This window comes from Acinonyx jubatus, chromosome B4 (genome assembly GCF_027475565.1).
Source record: "Acinonyx jubatus isolate Ajub_Pintada_27869175 chromosome B4, VMU_Ajub_asm_v1.0, whole genome shotgun sequence".
Classification (NCBI taxonomy): Eukaryota; Metazoa; Chordata; class Mammalia; order Carnivora; family Felidae; genus Acinonyx; species Acinonyx jubatus.
Window position 1 is genome coordinate 109,464,607 of NC_069387.1, and position 23,103 is coordinate 109,487,709.

Sequence of the window (23,103 nt, forward strand, 5' to 3'; positions counted from 1 at the left end):
TAAAACAGAAAAGCTCCTTGAGGCTAAGACTGCAGTTCTCATTTCTACCTACTTGACACGCAGCACAGATATGTGGTACAAAGCAGGAACAAAAAAAAACCCCAAAACAAACAAAAAAGAATAAAAACTTTGAAGGACTGACCAAAAAAAAATAAAAGGAATATTTTGAAGACCAAAATTTTATATTATTGGTGACCTTTTCAACCTTTTATACATTCCTCTGCCTTACAGTAGCAATACCTTTTCTTAGGCATTTTCAAAAAACATTTATTTATTTTTATGTTAAATGTTTAAAAAACATTTATTTTAAAAAACTGGAGAGCGCAAGCAGGGGAGGGGCATAGAGGATCCTAAGCAGACTCTGCACTGACAGTCTGAGAGCAGTGAGTCCGAAGGGGGTGGGGTGGGGTGGGGCTCAAACTCACAAACCGGGAGATCATGACCTGAGCTGAAGTCAGACGCTCAATCCACTGAGCCACCCAGGCGCCCCTTCTTTAGCATTTATATTATACATACATGCTTCGGTACAAGGACAAGGAATAAAATATCTCCTAGAATCTTCTACAGGAAAAATTTTCTCTTATCTGAACAACTTGTCGGGATTCCTTTTTGTTTAAAAACATGAAGACATGTCAGCCACCATCATTCCATCAATCCCTTGGTTGCAGGAAACTCAGGCTAAACCTGCCAAATTTGCACTACCCAAGGTGACACGGTTCTACATAGAAATGTCTCTTCATTCCCTCTAGTTGTATGGCATTTATTATAAACCACCTTAAATTATTTCAGGAAGAAAACAGACGCATAGGGACCCACTGGATAAATAATAGCTCTCATTCAATGGTTTTGCTTTTGATGAGCCACCTGATAAAGGTAACAAAAACCAGTGTCTTTGCCAAACATCTCCAGAGTCAGTCCTAGTGGGGGCTAAATAATGACTCCCAGTACTTGGCCTAGCTTTTTGTGCCTCTGTCTGTTCTCTGGGATTGATCCACTAGATGATAGATCTCTGTGTGCATCACTTAACACATAAATACAAGTGATCTGACCAGCCTCTTGGGACCTTCACATATGTCACCTCCCTAGGTGGGAAAAAATTATCAACTCAAGTTATATAATAGCTTTAAAAACAAAACAAGATTGAGATGTCCAATGAGGATGAGGATGATGGTTAAGATTTGTTTAGTGATTACTCCATGGGAGGCATGATTCTAAATGCTTTATGTGTATGTACTCATTTAAATACCATGACAACTTGTGTGGCAGGTTACTATTATCATCAGCCTAATTTTACAGGTAAGAAAACTAAGGCACTGAGAAGTGAGGTAATTTTCCCAAAGGTCACAGAGCTGGTAAGTGCTGAGGCTGGAATTTTAACCTATATATTTAGGTCCCAGGTCCATGTTCTTGACCACACAGCTATAAGGCATATATAGAAATAATACTTTCTGTATTTCTTTTGGCCAGAGTCAAAAGTAGCTGACAACTCTAGAAGAAAAAAACTATTGGCTAAAAGTAGAACCTTTTGTCTTCTTTCTTAGACTCACTCCATAGATTATAATCAACACCTGAACAATAATGTCCCACTAAGAGCATGATGACAGCAGCATGGGATAGAAGGCAAGACAGAGCGAGGCTCCCACTACCACTCTACCACATCAGAGCTGAAGATGCCTGGCACATTGTTTCATACAGTGTGCACACGGTCGGCTGGCTGCAGCCTGCACAGATTTCCCCCCAGGGACCACGTCGATGCCAGCCCCCTTCTTTTAAGAACTGTCCTCTCTGTGCACCACCAGAACACATGGTTGGTATGCCCTCACCCCTCAGACTGGGATGACTGGTCTCTGTCAGGTGCCTGGCTAACCTGTGACAACCACAGTATCTTACTCCCTGGTGAAGGGATGGGCACGGGATCCAAGCTGAGAGTTGCCCATAGTTCTTTTCTAACTGGAGGTAGGAGCTTTTCCTGTCCAGTCGCAAAGCTATGAGGACTTCGGCTCAGAGCTGGCAGTGACCTCACCACCAGGGCATTTGAGAGAGTAGAGCCGGCATGTAGACAGTCTCTCTCAAGGCCTGCAGCCCCTGGTTCTCTACTCCAAGGTCACCAAACATCAGCCAATTAACAACTTGGAGAGGAGAGAAATAATTTCTTTGGGCTTCTATCCTTTCAAATAGACAAGTTCTAACTTTAACTCTGAAACTCACTTCCTTCAGCTGCAAAACAGGGGAAAAAAACAATAGCCCTAAAAAAAAAATTTTTAAACAATAATAATAAAAAAACCACACAATAGCCCTACTCTCCCAGAGCAGTTCTGATAGGGAATTATTTTAAGTACTTAGGCGGTGTCTCTTGGAAATAGAAAGGGCTCCATGGCTGTTAGTTGACATTATAACACAATAGTACTTGTCCCAATAGATTGCCAGATTGTGGAGTCACTCTTAGTTCCTCCTTCCCTGTCACATCCAATGTAACAGCAAGTATGTTGGTTGTATCTGCAAATGGCAGGTGGAATCCGACTTCTCGAAATCTCCACTGCCAACACCCTGGTCCAAGCTGGATTTGAGCTACTGCACACAGCCTCCTAACGACATCCCCTGCTTCTGCCCTGACTTTGACAGCTTTTCTCCGCACGGCAGTCGGAACCATCGCATTAAAATGTTATTCAGAGAGATGCACATGCTCCAGTGGCATCTCCTGTCACTCAGAACATCCATCCGTCAGCTGTTCCCGACCCAGCTGCAGCCTCCCTCCCCGGCGCTCCTGTTGCTTCCCCACACTCTCCTCCACACCAGCCTCCTTGCCGGTCTTCAAACAGCCACCAGCTCCCACCCCAGGGCTTCTGTACTGGTTTCCTCTGAGACAGGCCTTTCCCAAACATAGGCAAGCCTCACCCCCTGCCCTCTGTTAGATCTTTGCTTAAAGGCCACCTTGTCTTTGTGAGGCAGTTGCTGTTTAAAACTGCAGCCTTCTTCCAATCCAGCTGTTTTTTTTCTCCATAGCACTTACCACCATCTGACCTACTGTCTCCTTTTCCTACCTGTTTATTATCTAGCTCCCCTTTCTAGAATGGAAGCTCATGACAGTAGGGGGTTTTGACTGTTTTGCTTACTATTATTCCCAGCACATGGCAGGCACATGACAAATACTTGCTGAATGAAAGAATGAATGAATTTGTCCTTGATCCCCTTTTCTGGGAGTTGGGAGGTAAACACAGACCTTAGCAGGAAAAAGAAAATGCGGAGATCTCATTAGGAAACTTCACACTTACTTGGCACAGCGTACCCAGTGGGTATGTCGGTACAAGGAATACAAGAAACGCTGGCGATACATGTTCCATACTTTGATAGATTTGTCTTCAGAAGCTGTAGCTAGAAATTGGCCATCGGCTGAAAAGTCTATACTTCGAACTGGAGCTGTATGAGCTTTAAATTCAGAGGATTTTCCTCTCCTGGAAATAAACAGTGTAATATTTATAAAACTTGATTTAGGTATAATCAATATCTAATCAGTATACAGTCTTTGAAACATTTAAAGCAGTTTAACTCCTGTAAAAGAACTGATGAAAGTATGAAAAGTTTCTTCATCAACCCTCTTTAAAGCTAGTTTTATTCACTGAAGTCACAACTGATACTTAACAAGAAAAGACCCTCATGGTCCCACCCAGAAATGCACTTGCTGTTTTTGTTTTAATTAGAAGCTACAGAAACAATATTCTGGACAAATCTCTACCATGAATTTTAAGTTCCTGTTGTTCCTCTAGAAATAGCAGTGAACAGTTTAAGGAACCTGCAACCTAGAAAAGCTAAGATCAATTTAGTGAACAGCTCCAAGGAAGTGTTTTCAAGCTGGGGTCACGTGGAAGTTGTGTGGACTGGCAGTCTGGGCTGGGAAGGAAGAGACATCCCTTCTGCCATTTCCCCCTTTACAGAATGTCTCTAGGTAATCTCACTCTCTGACTCGACTCACCTCACCGGAGTTTCCACCTACCAGCAATGAGAACTCAGACCCCTGGGGCATATCCAAGGCCTTGCTCACCCAGGGCCCAATCTTACACCCACAAGCAAAACAAAGGACAAATGGTAACAACTGTATGCCAATTCTCAATACTTTGAAATTTCAGCTGCTGCTGCTGCTTTTTTTTTTTTTTTTTTCTTGGCTAGGATGGGAAAAGGAGAATAGGAAAGAAAAGATGGAGAAAATAATGTGTGGCATTTAAGGAGAAACACCAGAAAAAAAAAAAAAAGTTAAAATAGTCAGGGGCAGGCTAGCAGACACCCTGGAGTTCAAAGGTGGCATCTGGGAAATACTACTCGTGTCAGGACTCCAAAGTTCCCCCGGATACTTCACTTTATACTACATCCAGACTTAGCAATTTTTTTTTCCATTCAGAAAGTTGTATTTATACATAACTGTTTGAAACACATCAGGCAACAGAATTTGCAGAGCCTGGAAATCATACTCAACCACTTCCCCTTCTCCTCCCACATCCAATAGGTCGACAAAACCGATTTAGTGATAGAAATACTGCTATCACTTGCCAGATATCCTTTCAATTCTTCCTCTTCCACATCAGCTCTGCTTACATTCAGATAGATACACCGTATGTATCCTTTACCTAGATTTTTGCGAAAGCCTCTTAACTGGTCTCCGTGCTCTAATCTTTTATCCCCTCCAGTCACCTACATACTGTTCTTATTCCCTCGCTAAAAGCATATTCTAAGCATGTAAATCTCAGTGTAAATGTGTCACGGGCTACCTTCCAAGAAAAGGTACAGTGACCAAGTTCTTCCACAAGGCATCCGGCTGTTACACTGAACTTTGGACTCAGAACAGTCCCCGAGCTTCAAACACACCTCTGGCTTTGCACTTCCTGCTTTTTCTCACCCTGGATTAGTTCCCCCACCCTAGCCTCCTTGAGCAACCCAGGCAGGCTTAATTGCTCCTTATCTGCTACGTCTATTTTGCTTATTACATTATACAGTACTTAAAAAAAAATAGACCTCTTTCCCTTCTATTAAGCTGTGAGTTTTTTTGAGGACAGGAATGATGATTTATTTATCCCTATAAGACCAGCACCAAACATTAAAAAAATTAATTTTTAAAAAGGGGGGGTGGGGAACCTGGGTGGCTCAGTCGGTTGGGTGGCCGACTTCAGCGCAGGTCATGATCTCACTGGTGGGTTCGAGCCCCTCACGGGGCTCTGTGCTGACAGTTCACAGCCTAGAGCCTGCTTCAGATTCTGTGTCTCCCTCTCTCTCTGTTTCTCTCTCTCTCTCTCTCTCAAAAATAAATAAACATTAAAAAAAATTTTTTTAGGGGTGCCTGGGTAGCTCAGTCGGTTGAGCATCTGACTTCAGCTCAAGTCACAATCTCACAGCTCATGTGTTCGAGCCCTGCGTCGGGCTCTGTGCTGACAGCTCAGAGCCTGGAGCCTGCTTCGGATTCTGTGTCTCCCTCTCTCTGCCCTTAACCCACTTGCATTCTGTCTCTGTCTCTCTCAAAAATAAATAAACATTAAAAAAAATTTTTTTTATTTTTTATTTTTTTAAAGATCAGCCCCTAGCACAATATCAGGCATATGAAAAAAGCTAGATACATTTTGTTGAATTCCACTGGTGAGAGTCACTACTTAAAGGTTCCTAGATCCATCCTGGCTTATCCCTCCAGTGGTCTGTAGAAGGCAAAAGTGACCTGGTAATAAATCTCCATCACCTGATATATATTACTCCAGGAAAAACAAAAATTGATATTAAAGAAATGGGATGGAGCATTCAGAGCCTGGTTCAGTGAGGTTTCAAGGGGAAGTTCTAGGAGTAGCAGTTAGGAGGAGAGTTTGGCCTAGAGAAAACAAAGACAAGACTGGCATCTGCTGTGACTGGGAAGCCAGGAGACAGTCCACACTCCAGCAACCTATCCTGCTTGCCTTCTTTCTCAGGGGTTTTCTTCTCGGCTACAGCCTAGTCCAACCCCTGGATCCGGTCTCAACCGGATATAAAAACCCACGACAGGAGTGCCTTGTGTTTGTTGTGCAGCTGTTTAACTGGTTAGCAGTTCCCCACCTTGCCTTGACATTGGCTCTCTGCCTCCCACAAACTTGCCTTCGCTTTCGGCCCAAGTTCTCTGGACTCCCCACTGTGACGAACTCCAGGCCGGAACTGCTTCCACGCTTGCTCCTACTATTCCTCCTCAGCCTGCCAGTCACCAGCCGTAATGTCTGCACATACAGCTGCCAGCATCCCTCTCACCCCTGTACACACACTGCCCGCCCCCACCTCCCAGGAGGTAGATTCTACTGCTTTCTCCTCCTTCTGAATCTGGGCTGGCTGTGGCTTACTTTGGCCAATGACATGAGGCAGAAGTGACCCCGTGGAAGTTTCAGACCTAGACCTTCAAAAGGCCTAGCAGCTTCCATTTTTACTGTCCTAGAACCCGGCTGGCACATGGTCAGAAGTCCTTATCCTGCTGGAGAGAGGCCACTGGAAGACAGGATGCCCCAGCCAATAACCAGCACCAGGCCCCAGGTACATGAGTGAGGTGCTTAATAAGCTGCATGAGTAAAGCCAACATCAAATGGGGCACAAGAATCACCCAGACAACCCACAAAATTATGAGAAATGACAGTTATTGTATTAAGCTAAGTTTTGAGGATTGTTAAACCGCAATAACTGATATACCAGCTTCCATCCCACGGCCATAATCCACGATTGGCCTGGCCCCATATGATTTGATTTAGAAAGAGGAAACAGAGACATCTACATAAGCCGAACTGTTGCACTGGGATCAGCCAGTACAAATAATGACTCAGTGTGCTTTTAGCTCATCTACCCTTGTACAGTTTGTTCACTGAGAGTTCCTAGAATTAGTACTGGGAGCCTGAAGTTGCGATGTGCTGAAGACAGCAAAACCACTAGCCCTAAATCCCCAAAGTTAAGGATTTTAGAAAACATCTTCTCTTTTGGACCCCAAACCAGTCTCCCTCCCTCCTAGTTCCCCTCTACATTGCCACCACAGTGTCATTACAACATGTCACTTCTCTTCAGTAGTTTGTGCTACCATTAGGGTAATGTTCAGATTTCTCAGCATGGAGATTCTCTTGGGTGATGGCACAAAAAAAAAAAAGTGTCCACTGCCATGAAGATGCCCCATGAACTTTCATTTGGGAGTGCCTGAGCCTGTTCAGTCACATACCACAAATCAAATCCTGCCACAAAAGACCCAAGGATAATGCTCAAATGCTTATCCTCTAAGATATTTACTGGGGGATATGATATGATGTGTGGGATTTGTTCTAAAAATAATCTAGCTAAAAAGGGGGGCGGGGAGGATGGGTGAAACAACTGATAGCTGTTGGATCTGGTGGATGAGTATGAGGGAAGGGAGTGTTGTGCTATTTGTTCTATGTTCATGTGTGTTTGAAAACATATAATTAAGAGTTCAAAAAAAAAGTTCAAAAGCTTTTTAAAATATCATGGCTCCATAATGGCTTAAAATAGACAAGCTATCAGCTAGGATTTAAAAAGCCTCGTACAGAGAGATTTGTCATAATGATTTGTCAAATCAGATTTAAACATCTGTCAGAAACTTTCTTCAGCAAGAAAACTCCAGAGCCCAATAATGAATTATATGCATCAAAGAATAGTTCTGGCACAGGGATTAATAGAGATCCAAAGGCCCACAGAAGATCCACAAACTGGCAATAGTAGATTAATAAACTATAAAATTTCAGTTACGTATGTAATTGTGTATCTCTCTGGGGAGATAACGTGAAGGTTACATCAGATTTATAAAAAGGATTGATAACCATCCCCCTGCCAAAAAAAAAACAAACAAACAAAAACCCAAACCTGAAGCATATTTCCATGGTTAGAAATAGGTTTCAAATAGAAGAGATAATTCAGAGTTAAAGATGAGGAAAAAATGGTATGAAATAATTTGCTAACTTTATGACGAGGGCAGTACATCTCGCGTGTGACTCAGACTAAGAACAGCGCAGGCAACTGGGGGTTCAGGCATTCTAGATCAGTGCAGAAGGAACAGCCAGGCTTATTTTCTTTCACATGCCTAAATCCAGAGTATATCAGGTTACTTTGTTTCTCTTACTTATCAGGAATCCAGAGTCTAATGGTTCTGTCTCTTGAAGCAGATGCCAGTAAGTTTCCAAGTGGGGAAAACTGCACGCTGGTTACCACATCCTTGTGACCCACGTATCTGAAAGCTCTAGCTTGTGGCTTGCAATTCCATAGCATGAGGAACGTATCCCAAGAAGCAGTAGCTATGAAGAAAGAGAAGAACAAACCACTGATTGTTAAAATGTCAATGTAGCCACGTCTCATTACAATGGACAGGATATCTAGTAACACGATGTCCAGGTAACAGAGGGGCTGGAGGTTTTTAAGCCTGACCAGGTCATGGAAAAAAATATTTTTTGAAGTAACTCAAAGCTACATCACTAATGTGCAAGCTTGGCTGTGTTCTATGCGGCCACAAGTCAGGATTACTGGTCCCTTCATCTGGCTGGAGCTCAATGACTGTTTACTAGAAGATAGCAGCATAACACAGGCCCTCGGGACTAGGAGTAGTTCTGTCTCTAACTCTCAGGATAACTGGGAAAGTTACTTAACATCTGTGTCATGAAGACTGAATGCTTTTCCTGAGAGAGCTGAGAATGATGATTTTTAAAAAATGTTTATGTGAAGATAATTTCACACTTAAGAGGAAACATAAGAATAGTATAAAGAACATTAATATACCCTTTGCCAGATCTTTTTTTTTTTAATTTAAGTTTATTTTTGAGAGAGAGAGAGAGAGCAAGCAGTGGGGAGGGACAGAGGGAGAAAGACAGAATCTTAAGCAGTCTCCCTGTTCAACAGGAGCCTGGGGCAGGGCTCAATCCCACAATCCTGGGATCACGACCTGAGCTGAAATCAAGAGTAGGAGGCTCATCTGACTGAGCCACCCAGCAACCCTACCCTTTGCCAGATCTACTTGTTGTTAATATTTTGCCCCACTTGGTTTATAATTTACTCTTACACTCACTTGTACTCACTCTGTATACATGAACAAGCTTGCATGCTCCCATAAGTGCGTGCGTGCGTGCGCACACACACACACATACACAGTTGTTTTTTTTTTCTTTCCCTGAACCATTTGGAAGTGAATACATTATCATGGTGACTTTATTCCTAAATACTTCATTGTGTTTTCTAAGAATAAGGATGTTCTCTTATATACCCATAGCAGTATCAACTTCAGGAAATTTATTACTGACAATACTTTAATCTACCGACTATTTTCCAATTTTGCTAATTGACCCAGTGATGTCTTTTATGGCTGGAAAAGGTGGTCTTGAAAATCTTTTTCTGCTCTGACATTCTACAATTAATAAAAGAATTGTGTATGTCAGACATTAGCTTAAGGCTTTAAGGAAATAAAGACAAATGCAATCAATGGTGGAAATAAATACCTTGGACAAAGAATGAACAAATAAACCAATGAAAGCTAGATCTAATTCTTGCCCCCAAACCAAATTTTATACATGCATGTAGCCCCCAAATTGCCCCAATAATAAGAACCAGGTCAATGAGAATCACTAAGTCTAGACTGCAGAGTCTTAGAAAAAAAAATACGACTTTATAAACTTGAAATAGAATTAGCATTACTGTTAAAAGAGAATATAAAGTCACTGAAAACCTTCTCACTTCTTTAGTCATAGATAAAATTCATTGGACTTAAGTATGCACTGTTTCCAGTTAACTTTAAAAAGTTAAAGTGAGTTTTAAAGTTTCAAACTATAATGCTGTATACTACCCCTTTCAAAAAATATACAAAAAGCTGATGCTCCACCACAGTTCATAAAATTATTAAATATTTATATCAGAGTCTAAATTATCTGGAGCTAAGGGAGACCAAATAGGGAAAACAATGAATTATCATGAGCATTACACTATAAGTTCTAAAGTATTATGCTACAAATAAGATCTACAAAAAGAAGACAGAATCCCTTACCTCAAGGAATCACAACATCATAGGGGAGACAGTTCACTAATAATATCATATATGTTTGCACCCCAATGTTTATAGCAGCACTATCAACAATAGCCAAAGTGTGGAAAGAGTCCAAATGTCCATCGATGGATGAATGGATAAAGATGTAGTACACACACACACACACACACACACACACACACACACACACACAATGGAGTATTACTTGGCAATCAAAAAGAATGAAATCTTGCCATTTGTAACTACATGGATGGAACTAGAGGGTATTCTGCTAAGCGAAATTAATCAGAGAAAGACAAATATCATATGACTTCACTCATATGAGGATTTTAAGAGACAAAACAGATGAACATAAGGGAAGGGAAACAAAAATAATATAAAAACAGGGAGGGGGACAAAACAGAAGAGACTCTTAAATACAGAGAACAAACAGAAGGTTACTGGAGGAGTTGTGTGAGGGGGGGATGGGCTAAATGGGTAAGGGGCATTAAGGAATCTACTCCTGAAATCATTCTTGCACTATATGCTAACTAATTTGGATGTAAATTTAAAAAAATTAAATTCAGAAAATATATATGTTCAGAGGACTTTTAGAAATTATTCATCCATTTTCCATACCTCCTATTCCCCTTCACCTACTGTGCCCAGCCTCCCAGCCTCCCCACTGGCAAGCACGTTTTCTTTGTACTTATCGTTTGTTTCTGCTTTTTTTGTTTGTGTTCGTTCATTTGTTTTGTCTTTTAGATTCCACCTGCAAATGAAATCATATAGTATTTGTCTTTCTCTGACTTATTTCACTTAGCATAATATCTCTGAGGTCCACCTATGTTGCCACAATTCATTCCTTGTTATGGCTGAGTAATATTCCTGTGTGTGTGTGTGTACCACATTTTCTTTATCTACTCATCTACTGATGGACACTTGGGTTGCTTCCATATTTTGGCTACTGTAAAAAATGCTATAGTAAACATAGGGGTGCATATATCATTTTAAATTAGTGTTTTTATTTTCTTTGGGTAAATACTTAGTAATGGAATTACTGGATCATAAAATTCTATTTTCAATATTTTGAGGAATCTCCATTCTGTTTTTCAGAGTAGGTGTACCAATTTACGATCCCACCAAGTGTATATGGAGGGTTCCTCTTTCTTCACATCCTTGCCAACATTTATTTCTTGTCTCTTTGATTCTAGCCATTCTGACAGGTATAAAGTGATATCTTGTTGTGGTTGTGATTTGTATTTCCCTCACAATTAGTGGTGTTGAGCATCTGTATACATTTCTCTTGGCCATGCATATGTCTTCTTTAGAAGTATGTCCATTCAGGTCCTCTGCCCATCTTTTAATCAGATGATTTGTTTTTTGGGTGTTGAGTTGTAAGTTCTTTATATATTTTGGATATTAATCCCTTATTGGATTCATCATTTGCAAATATCTTCTCCCATTCACTAGGTTGTCTCTTTTTGTTTTGTTGGTGGTTTCTTTCACTGTGCGAGAGGTTTTTTTTTTTTTTTAGTATAGTCCCAATAGTTTATTTTGCTTTTGCTTTTGTTTTACTTGAAGATACATACCTAGAAAAATGTTCCTATGGCTGATGCCAAAGAAATTACTGCCTATGTTTTCTTTTAAAAGTTTTATGGTTTCAGATCTCACATTTAGGTCTTTAACCCATTTTTTTTCACTGAAATTGAATTTTTATTCCAAATGACTTAAAGGCTGAAAAGACAACAGACAAAATTGAAAATTACTTGTTTAACTGGAAATGAGAAGTAGTTGATTTGCAGGAGAACAAATGGTGCGGTGAGAGCCTGGCACTGATAACAGTTGTAATTAAGAAAGCGTAAAAATAACCAGTGTCTTTTAGATATGCAATCTGGATGTGCAGCATGTACAGCAAATAAAATAAAAGGAAAGTAAAAAAAAAGGGGAGGGGTGTGTGGGGAAAACCCACAAAATCCGAAACCTCAGAAATTAACATTCATTTAAGAACATAGCAGTGAAGGCTTTTCATAGCAAAATTTTCACAATTCTTAAAATGGAAGTCTTCAAAAGAACTTCTTCAAATTGAAAAGCTGAGAACAGTTACACTGGCTTGGAAGAGCTGCTACCTGTCACAAAGATAAAGATGACACTCAGTCCTACTTTCCAACACAGTGATATCTGATGAACCCGACGAACCTGAGCAGAACAGAGAGGCGGCCTGGCGGGCGCTGACATCGCTCATTGCGAAACGGTTCACTGATAGTATCACAGATGTTCACAGGACTTTTATATATTCTTCACCCTTAGCGTTGTACGGAGCGGTTCGTGATCCTTCCTGAGGAAAAGGTATTTGAGCAGAGACCTGAGTGCAGTGAGGGGTGATTCAAACTGACATGTGCAGGGAGAACACACTCGGGGCAGACGGGACCCCACGCATGACCGCCTGAGACAATAACGTAGTTAAAAGACTGACGAATAATAGAGAAAGAATAGTAGAGGGAGAATAGTAGCTACAAGGGAGCACAAGGGGGTACTCCTGGGGGCACTAGTAATGGTTCTTGCTCCGAGTGTTTGTTAAATGGGCATGTCACATTGTGAAAATTCATCAACTTGTCCAATTTGGGTACATATCTTATACTTCGATAAAACATTTAGAAAAAAATGTTTAAAAATATCACCCTGCTCACTCTGTGCAGAATATACAGGGTGTAGGGGGGCAGAATTGAAGAAGAAAATCAATTAGGAGGCTACTGCAATAATCCAGTCAGGAGAAGGTGGTGGTTTGGACTAAGCTGGAGGCCACGGAAGTGGGAGAAGTGGTCAATATTTGGTATGTTTAAAGGTAGAGCCTGTGCAGGCGGCTACTGGATTCGATACAAGGAAGGAAGAAAGCAGAAGCAACCAGGCCAGGCTTTCGGATGGGGCACCCAGATGAATCTCAGGGCCATTTAATAATATTAGAAAAACCAGAAGAGGGGCACTAGGGTAGCTCAGGCAGTTAAGTGTCTGACTCTTGATTTTGGCTCAGGTCACAATCTCACGATTCATGGGTTCGAGCACCATGACGGGCACTGCGCCGACAGTGAGGAGCCTCCTTGGGATTCTCTCTCTCTCTCTTTCTCCCTCTCTCTGCCCCTCCCTGCTTGCACTGTCTCTGCCTCTCAAAATAAGTAAATAAACTTTTAAAAAATAATGTGTTTAAAAGAAAAACCAGAAGAGATGGAGGTTGACAGTGAGGCAGCGTGGGGTGGGAATCAAGAGTTCTTTTCGGGATGCAGTAAGCTGAAGATGCCCATTAGACATACAGGTGGAAATGTCAAGTATGGGGGTGGATATACCCACCGAGAGCTCAGGGAGAGATTTTAAGTGTTCACTGTGGTGGTTAAAGGAGCAAACTATAGAATTAGACTCCCTGAGTCAAATCCAAGCTATTGTCTACAAGCTATGTACCCTTGGGCAAGTTACTCAGCCTTTCTATGCCTGCGACACTGAATCTACAAATGAGGTGTTTTAAGTATTACATGAAATGATACTTGTAATCGATGCCTGTCACACAGAAGACACTCAAAGGTGCCCATTATTACTATTGGTTTTCTTTGTGCCACCGTCAGCAGCAGCTGCTGTGTAGAGAAGGACTGGACACTGCGTAGGATCACTTGGGGAGTGAATCTAGATGAAGAAGAGGGTGAAGGTACCTAAAGGAGCCGTAAATGAAACAGGAGGGGACAAGCAGATGTTGCTGTCCAGGAACTCAAGAAGTATTCAGAGAGGGTGACAAGCCGTATCAAATGCTTTCAAGAAATTAGAGTAACATCAGGCCTGAAAAGGACCAGCTACATAATTTGTGGGGCCCAGCATCAAATGTCAATGTGGGGGTCCTCGTAGAAAAACTGCTAAAAATTTCAGGACAGTGATAGCAGGGCATTAAACCAGTCCTAAGTGACTACACAGGGCATATGCCCATAAAACTGGCCCTGGGCCCGAGGACCAGTTGTTGATTTGGCAATAAGAACTGCGTCCGTGAAGTGGTGAGATCAGAGCTGGTTGGTGTTGGTTGATGAGAGATGGGAGGGAGGCTGTGGAAAGAGTTAATGTATACAACTGATTCATTAATTCATTGAGGGTTTACAGGGTCCCTAACACTCAACATGATAAGAAGCAGGAAAAAATGGTATTACAGGATCACGGTGACTCAACTATTAATGGGGTGAGGGAGGTCAGAGGGATAAGAATATGAAGCTTAACTGAGAAGGTGACACAGGACTTGAGACTTCACATATTTTGTCGGAAAAGGAAAAGAGCATCTTAACCAGACTGGATGCTCAAAATTACAAATATAGAGTCGACGGCTGCATGCCCACATTAAAGCAGCACTTGCTTGCCATCCTGGTGTGAGGCCCGGTAAAGAGAAGTGAGACAGCAGAAGGAAAAGGTGGTTCATAGGACAGGGACAGCCTCACCTTTGGGCAAAGGGGCACTTCAGAGGCCTATTAATTACGAAATACCAGAAGCCAAGATGTCCCAAGTACCACTGTGTGGCTCAGGGTACACTCTATATTTCTTCCACATTTTTCATCGTTACTTCCTTAACCTTATCCCACTAAACTCTAATACTGTGATAATGAAAGGTACTGGACTACGGATATCAATGTTGTAAAGTGTCAACGTGGAATTTACTTTCCTTCATTTCCACTGAACCACACCCTAAATAAACACCACCACCTAATTTCAAATGTCAAAGCTTATATGATTCGTCATCCAACTGCTCTATTTTGAGATGAAATGTCAAAGGGAAGAAGTTAAGAGAAAAGGTTAATTAGTAAATCTACCCTTGAAATTAGTAAATTTTTATCCCCTAACAATAATTCACGGTTTCAGGAAATCTTGATTAGGACAAAAGACAAAACAAAGTCCATGTGCACCCAGGCCAGTGCTATGTCTCTGGAGGTACCAAGGAACGCACCAAGGAGAACATGTTTGCTTTCCATCACGTCCAAAAGGCCAATAGTTACTGTGTCACCTTAACTAGCAATAACTTGAGCCACCCTAAGATCTCTCACTCCTTGTTTTATCCAAACCTGCAGTTACTCAGAGGTTTGCTCCATCAGGAATACTAAATCCTTAGAAAGAAACGGTAGTGACTCCAGTTTGTGAGCTTGCTGTTAAATTATTTTATCTTTTCAACTGGTAATAAATGCACGTTATCGGTATTTACCAAAATCTCCTTCTGGACCTTGGCCACCTAGCTCCCCTTCCTAGAGGCAAACCAATGTTAACCATTTCTTGAGTACCCTCTTATGTGCTTAAACAAATATGTGCCTATTTACATGTATTTTTTATACAAATGGTAGCATGTTATTTGTCATTCTGCATTTTGCTTCTCTATCTTCCTTTGCCAGCCCACTTAGTATAATATGTTGGAGATCGTGATGTATTAGTACATAGAGCTGTCTTATTCTTTTCCTATTTTTTCATGTTTATTTATATTTGAGAGAGAGAGAGACAGACACACACACACACATAGAGCACAGAGACAGAGAGAGATGGAGACAGAATCTGAAGCAGGCTCTAGGCTCCGAGCTGTCAGCACAAAGCCTGACCCAGGGCTCGAACTCAGGAACCATGAGATCATAACCTAAGCCAAAGTCAGACACTTAACCGACTGAGCCACCCAGGTGACCCATTCTTTTCCTATTTTTAATAAAACCTTATTTTATTTTATTTTATCTTATTTATGTTTATTTATTTTTGAGAGAGAGAGAGCACAAGTGAGGGAGAGGCAGAGAGAGAATGAGACATAGAATCCAAAGCAGGCTCCAGGCTCTGAGCTGTCAGCACAGAGCCCGATGCGGAGCTTGAACTCACAAACCATGAGATCACAACCTGAGCCAAAGTCGGACGCTTAACCAACTGAGCCACCCAGGTGCCCCAAAACCTTAAAGAAAGATTTCCTAAGCCCTTTTTTCTCTTTATTGACCAGATACCCTTAAAGACTACAGACCTGTTATTTTTGTGAGATGTTCATCAGTTTTTTTCTTGACATTCCCTCATGATTAGATTCAGGATATGTATTTTTGATAGGAATCCACAGGTTGTATTGTGCCCTCATCATAGCAGGGTGTTTGTGTCTGTTTGTCCCGGTATCGGTGAGATTTACTTTGATTGCTTGGTCCAGGTGGCATGTTGCTGCTTGGGCTCTACCTCTTGGCTGTTCTGCAGGAAGAGTGCCTCTGACAAGGAAGCCAAGGCGGCTGCGGGCTCACCGTGTGTGTTTCCCTTCTGCCTCGCAGGGACTGTTACAGTTCTGCACTCTCTGTTGCTTGATGACTGAATTCACTTGCCTCATATATGTTGTCTCATTTTACAGTTGTTTTTAGGCTGGAGGGAAAGTTTGGCTACCAATTACTCTGTCAGGACCGGAGGGAGAAGTGTGCTTTACTCTCTTTAATAGCTACATAATATTCTATTGTGTAGCCACACCTTAATTTATTTAACCAGTCTACTCTATTTACCCTTTCACAAATGATGCGGTAATATACATGAGTCATTTCTGATGTGTACAAATACATCATTGTGATCAATTCCCCAAAAAATTCTTGATGGGTCAAAGAGTACATGTTTTTGAACTCACAAAAAGGTCTATGTTCACAATATAGTGTCTTTCACAGCTTTATGCATTTGGATCATCTCCCTCTCAGGCCTTTCCATCCCATATTCAAGAAAGTCCTAGTAATCCAAACCACCTTCATATAGAAATTCTTGAATTTTTCAACTATTTCAGGGGTCCTTCTATGTATTTTGGACTCTGATTATGTCTCACTTATACTCCACTACCAGAAGTTAACTCAGATTTCTGGTTTGAGGGCACCATGATTTTGTACTTCCTATAGCATTTCCAGGTTCATGCTGGTCTTTAGGTCACAAAAGAAACTCTAGATGGCCTTCTTCAAGGAAAAATAACCAAGGACATATTCTAAGGAAATCTGTGAGGAGATCTCTATGACTGTTTTTTAAGAAAAAAAATTATCACTCCCAAGCATACACATCTATAAGCTTAGATAAAAGGGAAAGGGCTGCCCAATAAAAAGATAATATTCTAATCTTCACTAGATAAACTTTCATCTCTATCTAATACTTTCAGAGTTACTTTGTGCTATCCAAGCACTATGTAATAATATAAATAAATGATGGCACTAACTTAAAATTCCTCTGCCCTGAATGAGGGAATATTTAAGCATCTTTTCCTTCTAGCTGACACTAAGTCATTATCTTGCTAGTGTAAGCATGGTCTAAAAGGAGCTGTGGGTGCTTTAAAAATAATCTTCAGTAATGACAATCAGGAGAACTTAATTTAACTTACTCAAATTCCACGTCTCTAGGAGGATGGACAATCACAACAACTTCCACCTTTACAGAGTTGTTACTAGGGGCCAAATACTTTTATAAGCATTATTTTATTTAATCCTCACAACGAGGCAAGTAATTATCATTATCCCTCTTGTTCAGATGAGGAAGTGAGGCTTAGTGAGGTGAAGTAATTTGTTCAAGGTCATGGAGGCAGAAAGCAATGTAGTCCATTTTTAACCCAGTTCTATGAGTCTCCAAAGCCTGGGCATTTAACCAATAACCCAGTGTTTTGAGAAGCACTGGGCATTTATGGATTATCCCTATTACAATTACTGGGAACCTTGTTTAAAATGTGTACTTCCAGTAAATTAAACATTCTTTGGGGTGAGACTGAGGAATCTGATTTTTTTTTTTTTTTTACCACTTTCTCACTTAATTCTGATGTACCTTGGAAGTGGAGACATACTGTGCTCTGCATACACTAACACTTAGGAATAAGTTTTTGAACTGTAACAGTGGGAGAAACTTTAACGAAGCTACTACACAGGTTGCCATCAAAAACCATAATAGGAAAAGAATTTCTGGCAAACTTTTATTATGGTTTCACTGTGAAGAAAACAACTTAGAACTTCCAAATTTCATTCTGCTTCTATTCAATGAAAAAAAGAAAGAAATTAACTTGTTCTTTACCATCATTTATTCTACAAATAACCCACAGGCTAATAGCTAATAGGGATTGGGTCCATGACAGCATAACCTTGAAGGGAAAAAAGGGAGGAAAGTGACAACTTCAGTGTTAAAATTATACAATTTTAAATGGAAACTTCTAAAGTGCGGCTCGGGTTCTGCAAACCATGTGACAGTACTTTTAAACTCTTCTAATGTTTGAATAAATTTGAGTGCTGCCTTCTGAGAAGCTGGCCTAATGGAAAAGAATGTGGCTCTAGAATTAGACTCCAATCCAGGCCCAGCCAGGCTGTGCTGCTTACTAGCTATGTAGCTTCAGGAAAGTTCCTGAACCTTCATCCATAAAAAAGGATGGAAACACTTCACAGGTTATTGGTTTTTCCCATCCCCTCTCCTCCGACCACCTCCCAACCCACCCTGTGAAACCCAAGAGCCCAGCACCTTCTGAAAGGCTATCAAGTATAAATCCACCATACTTTATGTTCTGTTTCTCCGAGTCATGACCAGAAGTTTAGGCCTTGAGTTCCTCCAGTCATCATCCACATGCTCTCACTCCTATAACTCTCTGGATGTCGCCTTAGCTGACCCTGACACCCATGCCTTCTCTCCTTCCCAAAAGCCGCCAGTGGGCCAGGGGGACTCCCAGTAGATGATCTCCCTATAACCACATCCTCCTCCTTGAAAGTCCCTCCTCCTCAACCACTTACGCTTAACTCTGCTTGGGAACCCCAAGTTCCCTGAAACCCTTTCAAGTGACAATCATTTTCTCTTTCACATTTCACCTACCTCACGTCACAGTTTTGCTCTCTAGCTCCTGATATTATTAGTTCAGTCAACAGATTTCTCACCCTTACACCACATAAGGCATTGTGGGCCGGGCAGGGGAAGTCCAAAGGAAGAAAATAGGCAAACTTTCTAAATGGAGAGCTGACACTCAGACGAAGAGGAGGAAAACAAGTCAACAAGCAGGCAAACATGACATCTTAAATTGTGCCAACAGACATGAAAGCTACATCAGGAAGTCATAAGGAGAATTTTGTGTGGAGGTAGAATACTTACTTCAGATGGAATTATCAGTAGCATTTTAAGGAGAGGCAGAAGGACAAGAAGGAGCCAGCCAAGCAGAGTGAGGAAGTGAAGAGCATTTCAGACCAAGGGGACAACCAGAATGCTCCAAGGCCCTTTTCTTCCACGCTTCCTTGGCAATTCCTTCCGTGGCCACACCCTGCATCTTGTCATCAGCAGAAACTGAACACTTCCCAGATCATGAATTGAAGCCTGCCATCCTCTGACAAGCTGCTTTCCTTACAGTTTAGTCAAGTAATTTCTATATCACTCCAATCCATTGACCTATATTCTCCATGGAGGCTCTCTTTTCATCACCTTCATTTCTCTCTTTATCCTACTGATAAGCTCCCTCTCACACATACATTCATTCAATCCCCTGACTCTCCCTCCTTCCTTCAAGTTTCCCCAGCTAAATCCCAGTCACTCTGGCTTTTCTGGACCTATATTTGTACCAGTGAGAGTAGCTAGACACACCCCCAAACAGATTAGAAACACGGTAAATGTATAACCACTAATGTCACCTGGATCTCTACACTGCCCGGTAGTGCTCAATTCTGCAATACTTCCCTCCCTACTCTCCTAATGACTATTTAACATCTCCTCTCAATTCCACATTTCTCCCCCACCCTAGACCTTGGCTTTCATGAGACCCTACTGTCATGGCTTTCCTTCTATCTTTCTGATTATTTCTTCTTAGATTCTTTTGCCATTTCTTCTTCTTGTCTAAAGGTTTGGGATCTTTAGGACTAAACTTGGGCTATTTGCCCTCATGGTTCTATGTTCTTCCCAGGTGATCTCAAATATTCCCATGACTTTGCTGAAGTCGAAAACAAATGGAGGCCAGCCTTGAAAATTCCCTCAGTAGACAAAAACAGTTTAATCACACAAACAAAGATTAATTTAGCTTATTTTGTCAAACTAACTTGACCTAGGTCATTTCTTGCTTATGTCTCTGGAAATCACAAGCAAAAACTTGAACTGTTTCCCAAGGTAACTACTGACCAACACCCTATCATTTAAGAGAACTCTAATATTACAAGCAATCAATGTGAAGAATAAAGTCACTGCTTTCTCACTATATAAGCTGCTTTATAACATACCCCTGAGCCTCACTGCATGTTTTGAATGTTCCCAGTTTGCAAACTATCTTTATGGTATGTGCACAATAAACTTTAATTACTATTTCAGGGATTCCTCAGTTTTACTTCTGTTATTTCTGAACTTTTGACAACTTTAAATACCATCTGTATGCTAATAACTCCCAAATTTCTCTCTTTCCCAGAGCACCACCCTAGTCTGAACCATCATCAACTCCTGCTGGTATTACTAAAATATCTCCTAATTGACTTCTCTACTAATAGTTCAGTATCCACAGAGCAGAGTGATCTTTTTGAGGTCTAAATCAGATTATGCCATTCCCTTCCTTAACACTCTTCAACAACTTTTCACAACTCTCAGAATAAAATCCTAAAACATGGCCTCCGCCTTAGTTTCCTAGGGCTGCCATAACAAATTGCCAAAATCTTGGAGGCTTAAAACAAAGCAAATTTATTCTCGTACAGTCCCCAAGGCCAGAAGTACAAAATCAAGGCATTGGTAGGATTCTCTCTAATGTTCTAAAGGAGATTCCATCCTTTGTCTCTTCCAAGGTCTGGTGCCTCCAGAAGCTCTTTGGCTCCTGGCTGCATGACTCCAATCTCTGCCTCTGGCTTCTTCTCTTATCTCCTCTGTGTCTCTCCTAATAACACTTGTCATTGGATTCAAGGCTCACCAAGATAATCCAGAATGATCTCTTCTTGAGATCCTTAACTTAATTACATCTGGAAAGAACTTTTTTCCCAAACAAAGTCACATTTACAGGTTTCAGGGACATAAACATATCTTTTAAAGGGCCCCTATTTAACCTGCTCTAGCCTCCAAGGCCTTACTACCTCTGCCTTCCCCTGCAACTTCATCCCCTAAAGCTCTCTCTCTGCCTTCATTTACAGCCTCTACCCCTTCTGGGCTTTCTCTCTCTTTTTTTTAAAGTAATTTTTTTTTAAGTTTTCCTGTTTATGTAATCTCTACACTCAATGTGGAGCTCTAACTCATGACCCAAGATCAAGAGTCGCATGCTCTTCTGACTGAGCCAGCTAGGTGCCTCTGGCCTTCTTCTATTTCCTTAATCAAGGACAAGTTCTTTCCCACTCTTGGTTTTTGAATATGCAATTCTTTCTCTAGTCTTTGCCTGGCTAACTCCTCCCTCAGGTCCTGAGTTAAATCTAACTTCCACAAAGGAGTATTCCTTGACCCCATAAACTTATGTCGCCACTGTTATTCCTCAAAGCACTCTTCCTTTTCTTCACAGCATGCACCCCTTTTCCTGTTTCAGGTTGTACCTGCACACGATTTGTGTATTTACTTGTTAATATTTGTCTCTATCATCAGACTATGGATTCTTCACACCATGTGAAGAAGCACACCTGTTTTGTTCTCCTCTGTGTGTGTTCACCCAGAGCATAAGCCAGCATCTGGCATGCTGTAGCATTAACTAAATAAAGTTCCACTCGATAAATGGGGAACTTTTATTTTTTTATATATCATTCCCCCTTTGAACAGGATCAGATAAGTGCAAATAAGAGGGTCAGAATGGTGACCAGACAGCCAAGGGCACTGCTAGCCTTCAGTGGACAACTCTCCTGGGCCAGCCTGAGAAAGTGGTCAGGTCGAGCTTGGCATAAAAAAGGAAAAGTCATGTCTGATTATTAGCAAGCTGTAAGGACTTGTCTACTCTTCACTTCTACCCTGGACAACTATTCAGTTCAGGAATTTATTTCACCTTTTATAATAATCCCTACATCCTGGTCAAAACGATTTAGATTTTTCTGAAATTTTAGGAAAAAATTCCAATACAGATTCTCACTCATGGTCTAATTCACATATATATCTAACTTTCTTAACTCTGTTAAATTACAAAATGACTCAAGTGTTAATAAATCCTGCTGACCGGTTTTAAAGTCTGGTAGGCACAGAGGGATATAGAAATCTTTTTTGGAATACATGAAATTCTCCAGCCTCTTCTTTTCCCCTTAAGATTTTTTTTTCTATAATTGAGATGTAATTCATATACTATAACTTCACCCTTTTATAGTGTATAATTCAGTGTTTTACCCAAAATTGTACCACCATTGTCACTATCTAATTCCAGAACATTCTCATTACACACCCACCCCCTAAAAAACCCATCCTCATTAGCAATCATTCTCTATTCCTTCCTGCCACAGGCCCTGGCAAACACTTTGTACTGTCTATGATTTTTCCAGTCATTTTTTACTTTCATGAAACTGAAGGTGAGATACAATGATTTGCACAGGGTTGCAGTCACTTAGTAAGACAGCAAGATTCTAGCATACATATTTACAGTAACTTTTTAAACTATACATTAAAAAAACCCAAAAGATCAGTAAAAATATGTTTAGCTCAACTGTACATATCCTAAATGTGGCTATTAAGACATCTGATGTATAAAGTGGAGTCTTTACAATAGTGATTCCCAAGAAGTGTCTCAGGCACGGGAGAGGCATGGGTGTGGGGCATTAGGCAGAATCACTAAAGAGGAAGAAGAGATGTGGCTGGTGGAAAGGAATTGCACTTCGGATGGGGGGATGCAGAGCGATGGTTGAGGGAAATGTGAGGCTATGTGGTTTACAGAATAGATATATTTCTTTTTAGCCGAAGGTTTTGAAATTCATGTTAATGTGCCCAGGTGTTCACTTGCTTCCTTTTACAGAGCCCCCAGTGAGCCCCAGAGCTCCCCAGTCATTTCCTGTTTGTTTATGAGTAGTAAACGCAGACATTAATAGTGCTAACACCACTCAGAATACTTGTAGGGTAATGACACCTTGCAAAATAATGCAGGAACTTTGACTTTTTAATATTGTCTGTATTTTCAAATAAGCTAAATAATTACAAGCTTAACTCTCTTCTGTTACCATCAACAAATGTGTACATAGAAACAATAATCCCATAGA

At 41.0% G+C, this 23,103-nt stretch overlaps 1 protein-coding gene across 5 annotated transcripts in view; it reads right to left on the reverse strand.

Annotated features, from left to right (window-relative positions):
* The window catches only part of POC1B (POC1 centriolar protein B), a 96,647-nt gene that overhangs the window by 66,885 nt on the left and 6,659 nt on the right, over nucleotides 1-23,103 (reverse strand). For 2 of the 5 annotated variants that reach the window (XM_027071121.2, XM_027071119.2), the window contains exons 3-4: nucleotides 8,105-8,276; nucleotides 3,273-3,452 (exon numbers count right to left, since the gene is read on the reverse strand). In XM_027071121.2, the coding sequence (XP_026926922.1) occupies nucleotides 3,273-3,452; nucleotides 8,105-8,276 (352 nt within the window). Of the gene's footprint in view, nucleotides 1-3,272; nucleotides 3,453-8,104; nucleotides 8,277-11,580; nucleotides 11,814-12,187; nucleotides 12,327-19,084; nucleotides 22,986-23,103 lie in introns of those variants that run through there. The other 3 variants (XM_027071120.2, XM_053226589.1, XM_053226588.1) reach the window with 3 other exon arrangements.